The sequence below is a fragment of the Sinocyclocheilus grahami genome, unplaced genomic scaffold, assembly GCF_001515645.1.
Source record: "Sinocyclocheilus grahami isolate Dianchi unplaced genomic scaffold, SAMN03320097.WGS_v1.1 scaffold557.1, whole genome shotgun sequence".
Classification (NCBI taxonomy): Eukaryota; Metazoa; Chordata; class Actinopteri; order Cypriniformes; family Cyprinidae; genus Sinocyclocheilus; species Sinocyclocheilus grahami.
Window position 1 is genome coordinate 581482 of NW_015505736.1, and position 15903 is coordinate 597384.

At 38.6% G+C, this 15903-nt stretch overlaps 1 protein-coding gene across 3 annotated transcripts in view; it reads right to left on the minus strand.

Moving 5' to 3' along the window:
• Nucleotides 1-15903, minus strand: part of LOC107556186 (adhesion G protein-coupled receptor L2-like) — a 46823-nt gene that overhangs the window by 6677 nt on the left and 24243 nt on the right. For 2 of the 3 annotated variants that reach the window (XM_016239237.1, XM_016239236.1), the window contains 8 exons: nucleotides 11157-11450; nucleotides 9279-9382; nucleotides 8604-8789; nucleotides 5001-5039; nucleotides 3510-3693; nucleotides 2432-2554; nucleotides 1696-1901; nucleotides 793-966 (listed from right to left, as the gene is read on the minus strand). In XM_016239237.1, the coding sequence (XP_016094723.1) occupies nucleotides 793-966; nucleotides 1696-1901; nucleotides 2432-2554; nucleotides 3510-3693; nucleotides 5001-5039; nucleotides 8604-8789; nucleotides 9279-9382; nucleotides 11157-11450 (1310 nt within the window). The remainder of the gene's footprint in view (nucleotides 1-792; nucleotides 967-1695; nucleotides 1902-2431; nucleotides 2555-3509; nucleotides 3694-5000; nucleotides 5040-8603; nucleotides 8790-9278; nucleotides 9383-11156; nucleotides 11451-15903) is intronic. The other variant, XM_016239238.1, reaches the window with a different exon arrangement.

Genomic DNA, 15903 nt, shown 5'->3' on the forward strand with positions numbered 1-15903 from the left:
ATTTTTTTGGCGGGGTTCTCCTGGTACAATTCACATTCCAGGGCCTAAATATCACATTATTGGGGTCGCTTCAACCTGCTGATATGAAAAACTACTGGCGGCAATCGCGGATTTGTCAACACTGGTCCGCAAACTACGTTTCATATAACTCCTCCCCGAACTTCCCGCTGCACTGTATCGTGCTCTCTCATTGGCTGTAGGTCATCTATAAATATATATATATATATATTATACACACACACACAAAGAAAAACAAGTAGATAAAATAGAAAAAATAGAAAGCTAGTGTTTTTTTTTTTTAATATTCAAAAAAAAAAAAATTTAATTTTTAGATTTAGCATGCCAAATATTTAATGGGCGTCGGCGATTCTCTCAGATCGCGTCTTTGATAATTCACACTGCATGATTGTCACTCGCGTGAACGAGCACCGATTTGCCTCCGATTTCAGGCATTTGTCGGCGATTTCGCAAAACCTGTCGGCGAGTGAAAAATCGGGCTAAAATCGTGCAGTGTCAACTCGGCATTATGTGTTTATGTTTTTCCCACTGGTGGCACAGAAAGTTCGGCTTTAAACATTTATTCGGTTTTTGCTTAAAGAAACTTTAGCTAATATCACAAGTAGACAAACTCTAAAACAGGCTGACTTGCAACCGTCTGCAATCCAGTGAGTTATCAGTTGGTAGCGTTTGGCTTAGAGAAGCAGATGAGTGTTGGCGTTGTCTATTATAACAGCTGGGTTTCACAGTAACGCATGGACAAAAGCTTAAATATTTATGAAGATCGCATCTTACCAGCAGCTCTCGATGAGCCATGAGCACCGCAAAGTTGGTGAGATGACTACAGGAGCAGGTGGTGTGACTTTTATTGGCGTGGATGAGTTTGCAGCCCTGAGTGGACCAGTATCCCATCATGGTTCTCTCGGAGTAGTTCCAGAAAGAGCAGTTGGAGTTATAGTAATGTTGCATCTGGAAGCGACAGGAGGAGACAGAAACATTCCTCATGAGTTAGCAGACGATAATGAATTAATATTTAGCAGCCGTCCATCTGATAATGGCGCCTGCACGTGAACGTTGGGGGAACGGCATCCTAATTCACTCCGACTGTTGGCGTTCATTCTTTTGCAAATGATACGCTGGCCATATCAAACACTCTTTTGAATGCGCAGTGTGTGTTCTCACATAAACGACTAAAGAATCTAATAAGGTTAAATGAGTGCGAAATCTAGCATGGGACCATTGATTATATGAGGTGCTAACAGGGGGCAGAATGGTTTGAAGGCATGTCTGTGGAAATCACACAATTACTTTGATAGAGAGCAAAAATCAAGCCGGGTCTCCTCTGGGAGCACTCCTGACACTTTAAAAGAGAGCGAGATGATAATTGGTCCTCTGGTAATTTCATCCTGCATTGTATAGCTAATCTGGGAGTTAATTTTCCACTCCGAAAAAAGGAAATTGCATCATTTACATCCTAATGTCGACAAACGAATTAGTTTTCATTAAGAATTTGGTCTAGGCTGGTAATAATCATTGGTTCAGACTTTGTTAATTTCATGTTCGATGACTTAACTAAACCCCTCTGTGACCTTGTAGGGTGTTTGAATTGAGACTGCTTTTATTTCCTTTTCTTCGCCGTCTTGCTTTGCTATCCCGCTGCTTTTACGATCTCTTTGTTTGTTTATTGCTTGCACTCACGTCGATGTGCTCCAGGGTGAAAATCACAGGCTCCGATATAAATACACGACTGGATTCTTTGTTTATTGAGGCGGCAATGACGTCGGAATTCACAGCCACGGAGAGGTTGCGTCCGTTAGCCTCGTGGCCGAGCTTCATCGTCGCATTCTCTGTGCTTAGAAACTGCCCCAGGTTCTTATAAAGGGCAAAAACCAACTTGGCAACACCTGCGAAGAGAAAACGGCACACCTTACTTCTCATTAAAGTCTATTATGTCAGTGCATCTGTCAAGAACAAGTCTGGATTTCACCTTATAGTTAATAGAGGAACAGATCAATTTACATGTTGTACAATTAAAAGTAAGTCTATTAAGAGTAGGATTTTGCAAAGTGACAACAAAATGGCAACGCTATACCCTTAAAATAAGTAGTTTTAATCATCCTTAATTTTACATTCACCCATGTACATCAGAAAACATGATCATCCCATAAATAAACGTATATACCACACAAACGTTTCTAACTTCAGTATATGGATTTTTTTTCCAGAGCGACCCTGCAGCAGACCCAGTTATGTTTGTCGAAAACAACATATGTTGAGCAGTATGTTCACATCAATGTTCAGATCTTCTTCTGACCATGAGAGCATTTCTATCTCCATAGTGGCAGGAACAATTGGATCTTATATGTTCTTATTCTAACTGGAATTGATACTAATGACCGTATATGAGTGAGTTCGCACGTGGGCTGGAACGTACCATTACGACTGTTGAGTTTCACCGTATTGGAAGACAATTGGATAGAAATACCACTCCTGCCGCTCTGGGGAAACCTGAAATCTTGAACCTGCCCATCTGTGCTCAGCACGTAAACATCCAGAACTGCAGAGAGAAATCAGATGTTTCACAATGTTAGTTCACCAAGCGGAAACAGAGAAAAAAATAATAATTGGGGGAATTCACTGAGAATGAATTGCAGTTTATTTGCATGCATATCTAGCGTTGTTCAGTTCACTACAGGAATTATGCAAATCAGTTAGTGGTGAAAACGCACCCACAAAATCTGTGCCGAACGCAATTTGCATAATGCTATTCTGAAGTTTTAGTTGCTAGGCTGTAGTGGATGTAACAGACCACAGCGATATGGCTTACTTTACTAGCAGTTTTTTAAAAAGTGCGTTTGTCTACACTACAACTCTGGATATAACAATCTTCTGTCATGATTTCAATTTTTCACCTGTAAATAAGTTTTCTAAATAAGGAGCAATATATATTAAGCCTTATTTACATAGAAAAGAGATATGTTTGCACAAAACAATGTGAGAACATGCCACAGATGTTCACTCCATAACCTGTTAGGCCAAAAATCAAGTGTTGATTCATTGATTTTTGGACTTTGTATTATCAACGGTGTGCAAAATATAAAAAGTGTATACAGGAAAGTATATATATTAGTCCCTGGAACTGGTCAAAATTTCTTTATTCACTATTTTTAATCACATTTTTGCCTTCACTTCATTTTTAAAAGGTCCTGCGGTGTGGCAAATGAATGGAGTAGAAATATTCCATGTAGAGTCTCAATTAATATGAGGTCGTAAAAGCTACATGCATAACAGTAAGAAAAGAATTAGGAAAAATGCTGTTTAAAATAGTATAAGACAGAGTTAGCGTGCCACGCTGCAGGACATGTCAACTCCCAAAAAGTATTTCATGTCAACCAGCCATGTGTTAGTGGCCACTGTTATTATAATTTCACAGCTGAAGCATATTTGCAAACTCAAAATGATCAGCTGCAAAATAAGCTGTTTATGTTGTCACTTCTATCGCTCGTACTCACTTATATTACTGGCTGGTACTTTCACGATGGCCGGTTCCATTAAATTGTCAGCAAGGACAAAGGCTCCTTCCTCCAGGGTGTCCAGTAACATAGTTGCGGCGTGCGTCTGCTCTGTGGTATTCATATCTCGCCACGATTTCAGAGCCTCCGGTCTGAGGAGGTTGTCGACTGTATCCACGATAGCCTGCAGCCCAATGAGACACTTGTGTCAGCACTAACCACTGTAGTAAGGTCAAATGTCAAAGCCTTGACTTTATCAGCAGCTGTTTGCCCGTGCCCAAATGAAAGCAAACATGCACACTTTGTTTTAGGTCGTTATCAGGTGACACACATAAAAACAGGCTGCAGAAATGAGCCCGACATGCTCTGTCTGTCTCAAGAGTGCAGTATTGAATGTCAAAGGCTCTTCAAGCACGTAAACGGACACATATGAGGTAAAGAAAGACAGCCGGTCGTGACGCCTTCAGAATGCAAAGATAAAGACACCATTGTTCTGTGTCATCAGAACTGAAGGCGTCTCTAGGTCTTGATTATATGATGCACAAAATGTAAATAAAATAAAAAAATAGCCACCTGTTAACACTGTCAGAGAATTTACAAAAATGCAGTAGGTTTCTACAAAGGGATGTTACGTTTGAGATTAACTCTAAAATCCTATTTCTAGAAATGCACATTTTGGAATTTTTTGGGACGCTTACACTCTCTTGCTATTTAATCAGAGCTTCTGCGCACGCACACACACACACACACACACACACCCCACCAGACTAAAATATCGATTCATACTTGTCGCCTCCTTTGATAATTATTGTTCATCCGATTGGTTTTGCAGCTCTGACTCCTACAAGCTCTAATTTCCTACATTTTTATGGTCATTTTTAACTACTCTCAATGCTAAATCGTTTTTGCTCCTACACACCAATAAAAATTAAAAGATGATATATGCATCTTCACAGTCTAGGGTTTCACATTCACTGATTTATTTTACACTGATTTGCCTTTGCGAAACAGAATCCTGCCTTTAATGTGATCTCTGCATAATCTCTCCTTAAATTTTTCATTTTTGCTAGGTCTAAGTAAATCTTTTAGCAGTTGAAAATGTTGTGGAAAAACCAATGTAGCAATCAATACATTTCAAGAACCACAAATTGACATCTACCCTTTACAACCAATAAGAACATGCACCGCCAACCTGCAACTCAAGCACACATCAACAGATATTAACACATGACTTTAACAATAAAGAAACTGAAAAAAAAGACCACCAACAAACACATAAAAGGGATGAACTGGACATAAAAATTGCAGCCACACAATTTAACAATCCACTGAAATATTGAACCTCTGGGAATGAGGACACAGGCGGAGTGAAATGCTGTGACGACAGTGAGAATGAAAGGGCATGGGACCATGCTGAGAAACAATAGCAGGAAAAGAAGAAGAGAAAGTACAGAAACAAGTGAGGAGCATAGTAGCGTAGCACAGATATACCTTCATATACGCCCTGCACGTCCTTTCTCGCTTTTGAAGCTTTTTCATTTGAGAGAGGACACACACAAGAACAAAAACAGACCAAAGAAAGACAGTTAGAAAGGTTGATGGTGTACTAATGGGTTCTCCAATCCACAAGCACTTCAGAAACACAGTATAGCAGTTGGATCTGCTATGATGAAATCACGTAACGGATGAATGTAGGGGTGTACAGAGTGGCCTGGCTTTCAGAACAACTATTTAGTCTGGTGATTTCGAAAACCCTCAGGTGCTCTTTCAAGTAAAAATAGAATCAGTAGCTCATTACCATCTAAAATATGCAAATGAAACATATGCAAAACAATATTCAGACGCAGACTGCCTAAATCAATGTGTGGTTTACCTCTATAGGATCGGGATCAGGGTTGGAAACTGAACTAAGAGAAGGGCTTGTGTTGGAGATTAGGTGTAAAGGTGTGGTTTACGAATAACGTTTAAGATAAAGATTTATGGTAAGAAATTGGGTGCTGGGATAGGTCTAAAGCAGGGGTGTTCAATCCGGCTCCTGGAGGGCCACCGTCCTGAAGAGTTTAGCTCCAACTAAAACTTACCTGAACAATCTAATCAAGGTCTTAGGCATACTAGAAACTTCCAAGCAGTGTGTAAACTCTGCAGGACAGTGGCCCTCAAGAACCGAATTTGGACAACCCTGGGCTAAAGGCTGGAATTCAGATTAGATGAAGGAGTTTAGGGTCAGGAAATAGATTAGGTGTACAGGTGAGGTTTAGGAATAATGGTTAAGGTAAAGATTTAGGGTACGAAACTGGGCACTGGGTTATAGCTTAATGTTGGGATCCAGGTTAAATGAAGGATTGTGGGGTCAGGATATAGAATTGGTGATTTGGGATAAAAGTTGGGGATTCAAATTAGGTTTCTGAATAGTGATTACAAATCAATGGATGTCCAAATCAAAGTGAAGCTATTCTTCTACAGGATCTGTATTGTGAGTTTGTACTAGGGGAAGGAGCAGGGTTGGGTTTTTGAGGTGAAAAGTAAAGTTTAGGCTTAGTATTTTAGTTAACACTTTAGTAGAGGGACCAATTCTCACTATTAACTAGTACTACGTCGGCAGTCGTGGCCTAATGGATAGAGAGTTGGACTTGCAACCCGAAGGTCGTGGGTTTGAATCTCAGGTCTGGCAGGGATTGTATGTGGGGGGAGTGAATATCCAGTGCTCTTTCCACCCTCAATACCATGCTTGAGCAAGGCACCAAACACCCAACTGCTCCCTGGTTGCCACAGCATTGGCTGCCCACTGCTCTGGGTGTGTGTTCATGGTGTGTTTGTTCATTACTCACTGCTGAGTGTGTGCACTTGGATGGGTTAAATGCAGTGCACACATTCCAAGCATGGGACACCATACTTGGCCACACATCATTTTCTTTCCTTACATCCCTAATCCTAAACAATACTTAAAATTCACAACTACCTTACTAACTATTAATAAGCAGCACATTATAGTTAATGGTTTGTTATTGGCGAGAATTGTACCTCAAAATAAAGTGTGACCATATTTTAAAAGTTGATGTTAGTGTTGTACATGATGTTAGTTATGATTTATCATAGGCAAGAGGCTGGGGTAATGGTTAAAATCATAAATAGGGTTTAGGGCCATTGTTCACTGAAGAAGTGTGCGGTCAAGATAAATAAATCTTTGATTTACAATTTAAAGTTTGGTATTAAGGTTTACAGTAATAGCTTATTGTTTAAACTAAGGATGTTGGTCCAGGAACATGTCCTGTTCATGTAAATTACACTGGCTCCATGAGACAAATGCCATTCTTGTTATAGTCCACTGGGGGATCCAAACTCTTTGCAATCAGGCTTGTGTGCCTTCAGTCCCTTCCACTGGCCTGTAACTATGAAATTCATTTGAAAGAAACACTTCACTCTTAGTGAGTACAGCCTGCGCTCCAGCCATTTGATATCCACCCACTTCTTTGACTTTAATGAATGAAACACACAAAAAGCCATACAGACAACACAATAGCCAATAAAGAGGTTTCTGTCTTAGTATTTAACAAAACTAATGTTACTTCAAACGCTTTGAATTTGCTATCCAAGCTCCCTGAATTAAAGGGATAGTTCACCCAAAAATGAAGATTCTGTTATAATTATAACCCTCATGTGGTTCCAGTTTAATCTAAGCCTTCTGAAGGAACGAACAAGCTCACTTTTTATGATGAACGGATTTAATTTAGACTTGTAGTCACATTTAAACACCGATCAAATTGCATGCATTAATACATAACCACGTAATGTAAAAAAAACCCCCCAAAAAAACAGAAGCTCAAACATCCTTGCTTGATGTGCAAGAACCAATGAAGTTTGTTCTTGTATGTGAAGCATGCTGAGCTGCCTTTGTCCATATTTGATGTGCTCTTTTTATGTGCGTTGAGCAGTGTTTACATTTGAATAAAAGCCTGAATTAAATCTGTTCGACATAGTGTGTCCCCTCAGAAAACTGGGATTAAACTACTCAATTCGTACTTTTATAATGTCAAACTTTTTGAAGCTTCAAAGTTTAGGTTGAATGGACTTTCAATGCAAAGACAGAATTCTCTCAAGTAGCATTACAAATATGTATATTTGTACACAAAAGTCTTATGGGTTTCATGAGTGAATGATGACAGAATTTTACATTTGGTTGAACTATGTCTTCAACAACTAATATTCAGTCCCAGTAGCCTTAGAACATGCTGAATAAAGTCATATATCTTTAAAGCTCATGTTTGATGAATGTATGCCCTCAAGATCCCTAACGGTTGAAGTAAATGTTACATAACGGCCAGTTGTAACCAGAAGGGCTAGTATGCAGTTAAGCACATGAAGCAGTCTCTCATATGTATTTTAAATGCAATGCATAGGTTTTATATAAAAGCAGCTAATCATTTTTGTAGACTGATAACTGGTTTCATTCTTCTCCTTGTGACCTATTTTCAGAAAGGGTCTGCACTGCAGTAAAATATGTACTATTCTGGTGATGTGAAAGTATGAGTGTGCGAGACAGTGCACTAATACTGGGACTTATTACCATGTTGTTGTGATACCACAGTCCCCTTTGTCACATCTTGTTGCATCTAAATTCATTACCTAGATATTCATTATTTCTTAATCTTTCATTCATGTCAACTTTGTCATACATTTACATTCATGTATTTAAAAACCATTGTGGCAGCTTCAATCTTATTATCACTATTATACAACTAAAAGTCCTCATCCATTGCACAAAATATTACCCAAAAATGCATGTACGGATGCACACCAGACAAAGTATATCATCTAAGCATCATGGGCATACTCAATGTCTTGGAAACACTCATTCTGATCAGACATACTATTTTGCATGGATAGTAGGCAAAACCCACTGAGTGATTCACTTCAATCTGTGCATTTATACTTTTTTCAATTCTCTAAAAGCACAATGGGGTGTAACACAATGAGTTTGATGCCATTTAACAATCTTTTTGAAGCAAGTGTCCTTTAAGCAAAGTACCTCTGAAACGTCCACGGCATGCTGCTGCTTATTAAACAATCATGTTGAGAATGAAATCCTGTTAATACCTTATTGAAGCTACGGCCGGTGGAGTCTTTCTCGCTGGGTCGCAGTTCCTGTAACTGAGCGTCTAGAATATCCACCAGCTGCTCCATGAGCCTCATGGTAGAGCTAATGTCACCGGCAAAGATGGCTCCTTTGGTATGTTTGGCCAGCTCGTTCGCCAGGTTGGCTGCATTTTCCCCACTCCGGATCTGAGAGATTACACAAATTAACCTCACAGCATGGCTCTGAAAAATATCATTTTGTATCTACGAGGCTCTTGACTCCCATTATGACATCATCACGCTGAGTCAGCAACAGCACCCCCGCGAGCAATTACAGCTATCATTAGAAACTGGTAATACTTTGGAAGAGCATTTCAATGGCTGAAGCATTTCTGCTACTTTCGTTCATTTTTGTGGGTGTACGGTAGGACGTTTGGTGTCCCATTGTGCACATTCATTCTATTTACAGGAAGCATCTCACATTAACAGAAAAGTGCACACACAGATCGATCTGCAAGATCCCTATTGGATGTTTGAAGGCTGTGTGTCTTCCTCTTAACAAGTGATAACAGAAGGAATGAGCTCCACAATATGGCACCGGAGAGTATTTTATTTTTATGATGTTATGCTCTAAAGACTGTCACTTTTTTTTTGCTCCTTGTTCTGCGAGGACAGATATATTCTGGAACTACAAACCTTTTGTGCGACTTGATTCACCCAGTGGGATGTGCAGTTGCTCAGATCTGGGCCTTTTGGGTTCCAGGTCCCAGTGGAGAGAACACATAGGTAGGAGGCAGTGCCTGTTTAAATAAAGATAACATCATCATCATTATTATTTGTCACATTAGTACGTGTAATAATTTATAAATAAATACGATATGGATTGTCTGTCATAAAATGAGAGCCAGTGAGTGATCTGACTCCAGTCTGTGGTTCAAGCACAATTTATTAATGTTCTTTCACATTTAATTGTTATAATTACATTTATTAGCTTTTACTTGTAAATGTATCCTTAAAGCCAAATGTATTATTTCTTTGTCAAGATACTGCACTGTTTACTGTTCTTTGTTGTTTTGTACTCATCTCATTGCTGTGTGACTTTGTCATACAAGTTACATGTACTTACTATAGTAATAAAAATAAATTATGCATAATTACATTCAACTAACCCTTAACCCTAACCCTAACCATACACTCTAAAAAATGCTGGGTTGTTTCAACCCAATTTTGGGTCAAATATGGACTAACCCAACTGTTGGGTTAAATTTTGGTGACATTTTTAAATCAGCTTTTTAACCCAACAGTTGGGTTAGTCCATATTTGACCCAAAATTGGGTTGAAACAACCCAGCATTTTTTAGAGTGTACAGTAAGTAGATGCAGTTAACAGTGTTGGGACGTTTACTTTGGAAATATAATACTGTTACCGATCACAAGTTACCCTATTTAAAATCTAATCAGTAGTGTAACTACGTCAATTACTTTATTAAAGTAATGTAACTGATTACATTTGGTTACTTTTCTAATGTTTCGAACTGTTAATCATTTTGAAACATTTAAAGCAAGCAGGTTAACCTCACAGTCATACTCAACACTGATGACTATCAGACTTTCAAAAGCCTTCACTTGAATTAAGATGATAATAATTGGATTTTAAAGCACAGCCACCATAAAATCAGACTTTAGCACCTCTTTTTACTTTTGAGATCATTCTGAGGTTAAATACAGATTTAAAATCATAAGAAGCTATGATACTGTTTTTGAAATCAAATCTTTGCATAGCTATGATAGGAAACACTGGCAACAATGCCTTGGAAAAAAAACAGTTAATCTTAAAAAAATAAATAAAATAAAGCATAAGCATAAACCCAAATAGGAAATAAAACATTTATTGAATAAGCATGTGTCCTAAACTCCTGAAACATTGGTGTCTTATATTTTAGAGCGGTCGATGCAATTTATGAAAGAAATCAATGTGAACAAAATTAAGATTTACCCCCCTTTGTAATCATTAACCTTTTCATAAGTAACTGTAATTTAATTACACTTTTTGTCTCAGTAACTAACGGAATAGAATTACATTTATTTTGTAATTAAATTATGTAATTCCATTACATTTAACCAACATTGGTAGTTAATTAACGTTACTCAGTACTTCATTATATTATTACACTATAACAAGGACACAAAATAAAGTTTGACCAATATTTGTTATGGCAAAATAAAGCACCAGTAAAGATATTTAAGATACAAAAAGCTAAAAAGGACTGTCTGACGACTTACCAAATAAATACACGCATTGGCATAAATAAATGTTAATTATTATTAACAAATGATTTATTCTAATAAGTAAACACCTTTGCTAACATGATTAAAGCTAAATGTAACATCACTACAACGCATGGCCTCTCATGGCTTTATTGTTTTATTCAAATGGTCGATCCTAAGAGAATAGACCCATTTCTCTTCGCCTAGAGGCCAAATGCATATCAGCTTGTGTGTGACTGATAGCAATTCAAAGAGCCCTGAGTGGAAAACTGCAGCGTGTTACACTTCAACAGGTACATGCACCCACCTCGAGTTCCTTTGGGGCAGGGTCGTTCCACCAGCATGCCCCTCTGCGTCTGCGGCCACAGTATGTCCCTGAGCTCTACGCTCTCGCAGAAGCGCTCAGGTGGAGGGAAAGACTCCAGTGAGGGAGGCGTGGTGGTTTGGGGAAGTACAGCTGGTGATTTGGGTGTCTTATTAACAGCTCTGTTGCCTGCAGTGGTAACTGTAGTCACCTGACCTCTCGGTTGAGCAGTGGAGGTTGTAGTGGTTGTTGGTTTTAGTAACTTGGGCGTTGTGGATGCCTCTGAGATAGGTGGTGCTAAAAAGAATAATAGGTCAAATTAGTTGTTGCACAAATTATGTTCTGTTTTGGGTGCCAGTGCTTAATAAAAGAGAATAATTATGAAGCAAAACATATTCAGCTTGCATACAAGACCTCAAGCTCTATTATACTGTATCTCAAGAGCTTATTAAAGAGCTGAATCGCACGGTTTTTGAACATATTTTTTCTCTCACCCTCAGTTTCTTTGTTCCTGTGTCTATATTTCATAATCTTAATATATAACTGTAATTCCTCAGGCAAGAAAATATGGTACATATATCAGCGTAAACTGAGCAAATATTGCAGGCCACACTTTACACTGGAAAATATACGTGTCTTATTTCCAAAACGTAATTACGTTTTTCCTAGCTAGGAAGTTACACAATGTGAAGGGGTTTGAGTCCTAGATAACTCAAACTTCTTTGCATTTTGCATTAGTTCTTCCTGTACAGGGTAACAGTGATATACCTGACCTCACATCTCCAACCACAAATATGGATAAACCTAGAAAACCCTCTGAACTTCACCCACCGCTTTCATCGGCTAACCTGATTATGTGAACGACAGCGTGCAGCCAAGAAACCCACCGATGATGCGGCCCATAGAGGTGTGAGAGATTTTAGCGCAGTATGGGTGTGAGAGCACCTCTGTGTATGTTTGTGAGGTGGAAAAGACCAATCGAGTGAAAGAAAAGGCTTTCTTTTTGAGGTTAGACGTGACCTACTGTGAGTTAGTGTCAACTGACCAGCCAGAGCTCTGGTTCAGATAAAAACTGAGCAAAAACAGCTGCAACGCCTTTACCTGCAGACCCCGAATCTTTACGGTTTTCACCCATGTGTGTGAGTTTTGACACGGTTGGCATGACTGGTGTGCCATTATTGGCTTTTCACTCCCAGATTCTGGCTGTTTGTCATGATGGCTGTAAAACAAGCTTCAGCTCAATGTTCCAGAATTAAACCACAGGTGAGAGAAGCCTGTTAAAGTCAACAGGAAACCATTCGCAAACCATTCTACTAAAACTGTAGCCTAAAAATAATGCTTCAAAAAACTATTTGTCTATTGGTTAACATTATCCAAATGCCACATGCTTAGGTTACGTGAGCCGAAAAAGGAAAGTCATTCAAGCGGTATAATATGCACACATGAATTGTGCAAATGTGCATATTATATTATATATAACCAGTGTTCATTCCAAGAGTGGACATTGTGTAAATAACTTATATGGATTTATTTGATTTGAATTACAGAAAATAAATGCAACACTTCACAGTGTCTTTGAGAAATCCATCGCTCCTTTATGTAGACAGAGAGAAAAAATCTGAGCAAAACACAAGGAAGTTAAAAGTGCTAAAGAGACCATTTCATAAAGAAAGAAAGAAAAAACTTTTCAAACTTTGACACTATTGTCCTTTGTGCTTTATGTATAATTTGGTGTGGTGTCGATTATGGATTGTGGTCCTTCAAAACTGAACATGCGGGCAGTAATGGATACTTACTCAACTGTCTCATAGCACCTAGGTGTCTGTTATTATTTTACAGAATGCCTTTGAAATCTGATTTATGGGCAGACATATTAATTTTCTCTTTGTTGTAACAAAGGCAGTTTCTCTTAAGATAAGTACGTTTGTAGTGCTGTAATGAAAATGTGTCTGACTCACATTAAGCTCAAAGGAACCTTCAGTTCAATGTCAAAAAAAGAAGAAATATTACCTTTGCAAGAGAGAACAATTTCAAACTAAATATTCAAATGAAGTTGTGGCGATAAGCACCTAAGGACTAGTTCCAGCATGGTGGAGAATTTCCAGTGACTTCTACTGTTTTTACATCGAGCTAATGATGATTCATTTAGAAATATTTCCCTCACCCAAACAATTTTGAATTTTCAAAAATTAGACTTAAACCAGACTAGACTTTCTTTATAGGGGTCATTTGGCCCGCCTTCAAATGCAGGCAAAACAAGACAACACACACATAGCTTGGATGTAATGGGACAACCCAGGCTCATTGAAAATACGTGCTTGTGACAACGTTTCTGCAACACCAATATTATGTATCTTATTGGACATGTTGTGTCAGTTTCAAAGTGAAATGTCCAGCAAGTGGTGCTAAAAAATGGCCACATTTTTATTATGCCAGTATTGTGGTGGTTCTGAATTCAAATGTCTGGGGACTCTCTATGCCAAACCCAACCCTTAACCTTCCCGGTAGTGTTAACGAAAGCAGAAGTCATATAAAAACGCATTTACTGATGCAACTGTGCTATTTAAATTTTCTGAGCGGTTTCACAGGATTTGTACTAGTGCTGGGTGGTATGACCAAAAATTTATATCACGGTATTTTTCAAAATTATACCGGTTTCACGGTACATGATGGTATTTTTTTTTCATGCATGACCGGGTGTTAACCATATTTCCTACTGATTGAGAGAGGAAATACTGCAGTATATTGACTTAGAATGCCCTATTTTACTGTCATGATGAGTGAATATTGTCAAAAATACCACACTAAATAGTGACTAAACACGACCCCTTTTAATACATGTTAACCAGGAGTCACTCTCATTTATAATTGCGGCATCGTCTGATAAAATCAACATGCATCTACACTAAAGAGCGGCTATGCGGTTGTTTTGGCTATATTACTTTTTGTCTCATGCAGCCCACTGCCTAAAAAAAACAACAACAACAAACAAAAAAGTGCATGTGATATTAACAGATGAACTATGCTCATATTTATAATTCCAAACAATCAGTAAGTGACAGGTGCTACGAAACGCTGTTTTGTACTCATTAACTGACGAGTTGGCTGCGGTGGGGCCAACTGAATGCGCTGCTTCTCAGCCACTCACTGCACAGAACAGACGCCGAGAGAGGTGACACTTCTTCCGGGAAAGTCAGACCTTGCGTTCATGGGACAGCACTGGCGAAATCTTCCAACTGAACCATAGCTAAGGTTTATCCGAAAAAGTCGCTAGGTTTGTCAGTATGAAAAAGCCGTTAAAGGGTCTGAAAGTTGCTAAATCTAGTGCTAAATTCGCGCTCCTGTGTGTGAGACGCGGGAGCTGATGGCAGGGGGCGGTGGATATTTGTGGCGGTCAATGTGGATATTGTGAATTAGTTCTTCTGTGTCATCACGTTCTATTAGTTCTACAGCTTCAGTTTCGGAACTTTCACGTTTAGCAACACATACAGCTGTGCCCTCACCACAGTGCAACAGTGAAAAGGGACCCCTTTCAAACAGTGTCACGTTCCGAACGTTGTTTAAGCGACATACACCGGTATTGCGGTATTTTAAAAATGGTTATCATAACAAAAATAAACACCGGTATTCGGTATGAACCTGTATACCGCCCAGCACTAATTTGTACCGGAGATCTTTGCCTCTCAAGTACAACGCCATATCGCGTGAGAAAACCAATACATATGAAGCTGTATATGTGACGCTTACATTCAAAAATATCAGTTTTCAAATCTCTCAGGATGTTAAAATTGTCATAGCATATAGTGCAAGCAATTTTGCGAAAATTAGACTTTCGTAATGGAAACTCGTACCCTGTAAATCATAATTTTTGTGAAAAGGAATAAAAGTTGTCTGAGTTCTACTGCCTCTAGTGTTCACTTTAACTGGAAACAGCAGCAATTCATACGTATAGGTAGGCTACGTTTTTTTTTTTATTTTGACTGTTGTAAAATTACTACTTTATATGAACCCTTATATTACCAGCAGCATTTTCATACTGGAGTTTATTTTATTTTGTTTTTTATTTACTTTGAATACAAGAACTCCAAAAACTAAAAGGTTGTTGTCATGCAGACTTACTAGACCGTCTCATTCTAGCTTTTAATGCTGAGAAGTAGTCTAGCCATAGAGGGACTGGTCTAAGAAAGATAGCCTCCCTAGGATGCATCCCTCCAACTGAGAAGGGCTGACTGGGGGAGGGGCTAAATTCGATTTTCTAGGGAGGGGCTAAATGTGGGAGGGCTGGTTACGAGAATAAATGGTTAGGCTGGGGGAGGGGCTAAACATGTCACAAAGAGGAAAAGATTGAGACGTGTGGTCAAAGGGAGAAGGTGAAATTCACATCTTATAATTATGCAGCAGCATTAGCAATTGTAATATATATATATATATATATATATATATATATATATATACAAAACAGTATTTTTTTCAGGCAGGAGCAGAGAAGGCTCTGCATAAATTTAGCTAACCATCAGCAGTGTAATATCACATGGCAATTATCACAATCAGTGTCAAACTAATTCCATTAATGATGAGAAAAAATGAGATTAAGTGGCAAGCAGCGTAATGCGTGTTTTCCACCCCGATTCAGATGGCAAATATAAATGCTGTCTGTCTCCTCCACATCAAGATGATTCCCCATTATGAAAGATGATTCCAGTATCAATATGCTGCTGGTTTTAATCATTTTCTCTTTCAGCAAACGGCA